A 6,071-nucleotide genomic window follows, 5' to 3' on the forward strand; every position below is an offset into this window, starting at 1 on the left:
TCCTTCTGCGTTAACTGCTTTCATGAGGGTAAACTGTATCCCTTGAGAAAGCAGAGGAAGGGAGGAGAAAGAGGAGTCTAACAGCATGTGTGCTGTGAGGGTGTGGGTGCAGGTATATACGTGGGGTCTGCAGTGCGTACTTCTCCAGGGCTGCCTCCTCTTGTTTCTGCTTCTTGCTCTGTGAAATGAGTACTGAACAGCTCAGGGCAGTGAGGGACGCAGTGGGGTGTGCCTTCCTCCTGCTGCCTCAGTAAGGTCTGCCTTCAGCCCTTACCCAGAACGACGTGAGTGGTGGTTTGTGTTTTCTCCATATTTTGTTAAGCGTGAACATTTGGGTCAGTTTGACCCACCAGCTTATTTTTCTTTGACACACAGCTCTGAGAAAGAAAAAGATCCTTAAACTCTGGCCTTTATTTTCAGTGTGAGACTATAAAGTGGAAACCTTTTATCCACAGACCTCAGTTTCTGTGGCCATCGGTGGAGCGTATGGCAATGCAGCAGACACCACTGGACTACAAAAGGAAACCCTTCTGTACATAAACTGCAGCATTCAGCCCCCTGGCAGTCCCTGTGCAGGTTTATATGCTCTATCTACGGAACAGGACGAGATACATTTTCCAAACACAGCAAAACATACACGTGTGATTCTTCAGCCATGTCTGTTGTTCAGTGCAAGTACCATTTTCTCTGCTCATGTGGAAAAGCAGTTCAGTAGAAGATCCACAGCAGAGCGGTGCTGCTGACTTCGGGCAGCCTGAGGAGCAGTGAGGAGCCGTCCCTGCAGGTTCCAACACCGCCCTTTGGTGAGGAGGAAATCTCATCTCTAACATTCCTGGTCTGGTTTTTCTTCTGATTTGCAAAGGTGGCCGTAGATCTCTAAGCAGCCCCTGTATGGGTAGAAAGTGAGTTTAGGATACTAAATATGGAATATATGAAACAAACTAATGGAAAAAAAATCCTCCTTTTCCCAGTGTGAAGGAAAAGCAATTAGGTGATGCTAAAATGGGCTCAGGTGTGTGGCACTGAGCGCACAGGCTGGGGCCAGCCCTTGGCATGGACAGCGGCTCTGACAGCAGGGAACGTGACTGCTGCTGCGAGCCATGGGAGGAGCAGCTGTGATTTCTGCTGCAGGACACGGGAGGAGGCAGCTCTGAGCTGCACTGCGCTCTGCCTCCCAGCTCAAAAGTGAAACTCGAGGAGGTGAGCTGACATTTAAGAAGTCTGAAGCGCAATCGCTTCCAGCAACAGCAGTTTGTAGCTCTCTGGGTGTTAAGAGACTGCCCTGGGTCTCTTACTGACTGGGGGTCAACGTCAGCATCTGCACCCCGTGCTTCACGGGGACCCCACGCAGCACAGTCACTGTCATTAATAAACCCTGCAACAATGAGACGCGGCTCCAGCAGGGGAAGGTTGGCTCTTCCCTGGGCTCATTGCTGTGGAGTTTCATGGAGAGAAGAGCTGCAGCTGCTGGGGTGGGGAATGCCCTCCCACAGTGCAGTTATGGGGGGAGGTTTGAGTGGGGAAGGTGAAAATGGAACTCTACGGTAGCATTAAAGCTGCAGAAAATATTTAAGAGCGCGTACTGCTGAGCTGCAGGCTATCATAGCAACACAAAGTTTGGCAAGCAAAATAGTCCACAAACTTGTGGATGTGTCTGGAGCTTTAAAATGGGGTAGAGAAGCCCTGAGTGAAAGCAGCAGCACAGATTGAGAAGCAGAAGGCTGTTCCATCTGAGAAAGACCTGCAGCAGTGCTTCTCACACTGAGAACCCGACTCCCTCCCACCGTTCCTAAGGAAATAGTGGATATTTTTTCAAGTTGCTGTGCCTGTCCCTTGGAAGGCAGCCCCTGCTTCTCCTCTGTACAGAACTTTCCATGACACGGCAAAGGCTCCGCAGTTTCCACTGCACTACACTGCAGCCCGAGCCTGGACAGGACGGCGTGCACGGAGCAGACACTGACTTGTAGATGGACAGCTCGTGGTGCAGACTGCTCCGCAGCTCCTCCAGCTCCTGGTTCTTGCGCTGCTGGAGCTGGACGCTGTTCTTCAGCTCCTTCAGCCTGTCCTCCAGCTCCTCCACCTGCTCCTGGGGTGAAGACAGAACCTGGTTATGTGGAAGCTTTGCCCTGCTCAGCGGTGGTCCTAAGAAACCCCTGCAGAAAACCTCTGCTTCCCTACCAAGGGCAGGAACTGCAGCCAGGGCTGGCGTGCAGTTGTGCTTCGCCTTCCCCGCTGGCAGGGTTTGCCCCTCACACTGCTGGGTGTGCATCTGAAAGGCTGTCAGCACTGTATAACCTAGAATACTTAAGTAGATAAACAAGAGAGTGGGGAAAAGGCAGCAGGGAGGCACAGTGGGGCTCATGGTCTGAGTGAGGTGGGGCCCTGAGCCCCCCGAGCAGCACCTGCGGCAGCCGGGGAGGGTCTCAGTCCCAGTGCTGCAGCACAGCAGTGCCTGTGGGATGTTGGCTGCGGGCGGAGCGGTGCCCGTAGGGATGGTGTTGGCTGTGGGCAGTGGCAACGATGGCCAGGAATGCTGGAGATGGACAGTGGGGCTGCCCTGCCAAACGGGCTCTTGTGGATATTGAATTGCACTTTCTCCCTGCATGAGGTGCCACGGGAGGCCTGGCGTGGCCCCACGGCTCTGTTCCAGCACCTGAGCTCTGCTTCATCTGATGTGGAGTGGTGGGGCCGGCGCAGCACTGCACCTCCTCTCTGTCCTCAGGGTTCCTCAGTGCCTCTGCGCGTTTCTGGCTGGAGGCAGCAGCTGCTGAGCTCGTGTGGAGCCCTTCCCAAAGCTCATTCTGCACTGTTGGCTGCACGCTGAGCATCCCGGCAGGGCACAGAGCTGCTGTGTCACTGAGCTTCAGCCTTTGGGGCTCCTCCAGAGGCACGGAGTGAATCCCCAGGGAGAAAAGTGCCTTCAGTGGAACTCGCGATGTCACCCCCCACCTCCCCAACTCCCCACTCTCCCCACTCCCCCTGGGCCCTACAAACCAGACCTTTACCACCCGTGTTGGCAGTACCCGCAGACAGGGACCACCATGCACATACCCTGTACTGCCCGACCTCCTCATCGCGCTTCTGCTTGACGAGCACAATCTGCTCCTCCAGGCTCCGGTTCTGCAGCCGCAGCCGGCTCACCTCCCCCTGCAAGGGCCGCAGGGCCTCCTTCATGCCCTGCACCTCTCCCTGCAGCTCCTGCAGTGCCCGTGTCCCCGCCTCACGCCTCTCCAGCAGCCGCAGCAGCTGCGGCTCATAGTGCTCCTCCAGGCCGCGGCGGCTCCGCGTCACCAAACTCTCGAACTCGGCCGACAGCCGCCGGCTCTCCTGCAGGTACTGCGGGTCCTGGCGGCACGGCGGGGCCTCCAGGCGCTGCCTCAGGGCCTCCTTCTCCTTCTCGCAGCTCTCCCGCAGGCGGCTCAGCTCTCCCGTCAGCCGCCCGGCCTGGCTCTCCAGCTCGTCCCGATACGCCGCGTGCTGCGAGAGGTCATGGCGGCGGCTCTCCAGCTGGTACTTGGCAGGCCACGCACTCCTTGGTCACCTTGAAGAGCTTCTGCTTGATCTGACGGATCTCATCCCTCAGGTTGTCCCGCTCCAGCTCCACCTTGGCCAGCAGCCGGCAGGCGGCCTGGATCTCCTGGTGGGCATGGCGGATGTCCTGCAGCGCCGGCTCGCGCAGCTGGGTCAGCTCCTCGATCAGAGCGTCGCGCTCCTTCTCCAGCTGCTCCACTGCCTCGATGCACTCCTGGAAGTACTCGCCCAGCTCCTCCAGGCTGAGGCACGGCCGCTCCGTGCCCTCTGGGGCCTGCGGGGTGCCCGCCCCCTCCGCGTCCATGTCCTGCGGGACCCCCACCCCCGCTGCGCCCGGCGGGATTCCTGCCCCGTCAGTGTCCATGGCCAATGGGATCCCGGCCCTGACTGCATCCAGCGGGATCTCTGCCCCATCCACGTGCAGTGGGATTCCTGACGCATCCATATCCTGCAGGAGTCCCGCCACAGCGGCATCCATATCCAGCAGTATCCCTAATCCTTCTGCTTCCACGTCCAGTGGGAGTCCTGCTCCATCAGCATCCAGAAGCGCCCCTGTTCCACCAGCATCCACATCCAGAGGGATCCCTACTTCATCTTCTACATCCAATGGGATTCCTGCCCCATCCACATCCAGAAGGATCCCTGTCCCACCAGCATCCACATCCAGAAGGATCTGTTCATCTGCTTCTGAATCCAGTGGGGTTTCTGCTCCATCCACTCCCAGTGGTGCCTCTGCCCTGGCCGTCTCCTTGCCCAGCAGTGTCCCTGGCATGGTGAGGTTCAAGGCTGCGTCCCCAACACCTTCCTGCAGCTCCCCACAGGCACCTGGAGCAGGAACAGCCCCCAGGCCTGGCGCTGGGTCTATTGGGCTGCATGGAGCCCCAGGATGGGGGGCTGGGGCTGCTCCTGCTTCATCCGGCAGCGGTTCTGGAGGGGGCTCTGGCTCTGCCATCAGGTCCCTGCAAAGGAGAAGGGACACGTCAGCGGGCGGTGGGACAGGGCCCATCCCTCCCTGCCTGCCCCAGGACAACTTGGACCCAAGCTTTTGGCATCGGCACGGGCCAAAATGAAGGAGCAAAGCCATCCTAAAGTGACAGTGACAGAGAGAGAGAGAGCAAGCACTGAAATGCAGCAGCAGCTCCCCATGTCCCTGTAACGGTGCTCAGATCACTGCAGGGATGGGAGCGCCGCACGCCCGGTGAGACACCCCAGTGCAACGTGCCCAATTCGCAGCTATGTGGCATAACCTCACGGCACGGGAATGCACTGCTGGGCGCAGAGGGCTCAGCGCTGCCCGGGGACGGAGCGCAGCGCCGCAGAGGGCCGACGGCCGCTCGCTTTGCCGTGTCATCCGAGCCGGGCGTTACTCCGGGGTGGGCACCGGGCACTGCCGCCACAAAGCGCTCCCATCTCACGTTCCCCGGGCGCTGTTTGAGGGCAGGGAGCAGCGCACGGCCGTGGGGCTGCCGGGGGCTTTTCCTGCAGTGGGGGGCGGGGGGATGCTCTCACCTCCCGGCCCCGCGGGCTGAGCTCATGTCTCGTCATCCCCAAAGGAATGAGTGCAGGCTGGCACCCAGCGGCCCCCGGCTCGCCCCAACGGCTTTACGGAAAGCGCCGATTTTCACCGGTCCTTTCTCTCCTAATAAGGCAGTTTTCTGCAGCGCTGACACATCGCAGCCTCGGACCCAACCGCCGGAGCTGAGGAGTGCGGGGAAAGGTGGGGAGAGGGCTGCGCAGGGTTTGCCGGGCCCCCCTCCGCCCCCCCGCTTTGCTGCCAGCAGTGATTTATCAAACTTAGCGACCGCTCTGCGTCCACGGGTTGTGCTCCCCCTCCGCCCCCTCGGCCCCTCTCTGCGTGCCCGCGATGCTCCCCGGGGGCTGAACCTCACCCCCAAACCCCTTGAGAGGCCGCACCCCACACCCCCCGGCCCCTCTCCCCCCGCATCTCCCCATGGCGGCTCGTACCTTGCTCTCCCGGAGCCCGGTGCCCCCTGCACTGCGCTGCACATGGGCTTAGCATGAGGCGGGTGGGGGTTATTAATACACGGCGCTGGAAATCAGACTCCCCCGGCAGCCGCTTCACCCGCTGCAGCGCCAGCTGCGGGTACTGCCGCCCTCCGCCCCGGGAGGAGGAGGAGGAGGAGGAGGAGGACAGGAGGAGGAGGAGGAGGAGGAGGAGGAGGAGGAGGAGGAGAAGGAGGGCGGGGAGGGCCATGCCTGCATCCCTGGCAGTGAAACCTTCAGGCTAGCTGCAGCCCCGCAGCATCCCCAGTGCCTCCATCCCACCGGGAGTCTTCCCATGCAGGACTGATTTGCTGAGGGTGTCCCTCTGTGCAGCCTCCAGCCCAATCCCGCCGGGTGCTGGGCAGGACATGGGCTGTGATGGGGACACCGGGGTCCCTGGGCTGGGGTGTGCACTTTGCGGTGATGGCTGGAAGGGCCACAGTATGGACAGGACAAAGCATGTGGCCATGATTTGGTGTGGCCTTATCCTGTGCATGGAGCGCATGGATACCAACGCCCTGAAGGCTCTGTGTGTG

At 60.2% G+C, this 6,071-nt stretch overlaps 1 protein-coding gene across 1 annotated transcript; it reads right to left on the reverse strand.

The window, feature by feature from the left end:
• Positions 1-393: 393 nt before the first annotated feature.
• Positions 394-5,640, reverse strand: SYNC (syncoilin, intermediate filament protein). The gene is given in 5 exon segments (XM_046903595.1): positions 394-887; positions 1,962-2,086; positions 3,052-3,513; positions 3,515-4,490; positions 5,497-5,640. Coding segments are annotated over 5 exon segments (1,671 nt in total). The 5' UTR covers positions 5,541-5,640; the 3' UTR covers positions 394-823.
• Between the last annotated feature and the right edge of the window lie 431 nt (positions 5,641-6,071).

The sequence above is a fragment of the Gallus gallus genome, chromosome 23 (genome assembly GCF_016699485.2).
Source record: "Gallus gallus isolate bGalGal1 chromosome 23, bGalGal1.mat.broiler.GRCg7b, whole genome shotgun sequence".
In the NCBI taxonomy this organism is placed as follows: domain Eukaryota; kingdom Metazoa; phylum Chordata; class Aves; order Galliformes; family Phasianidae; genus Gallus; species Gallus gallus.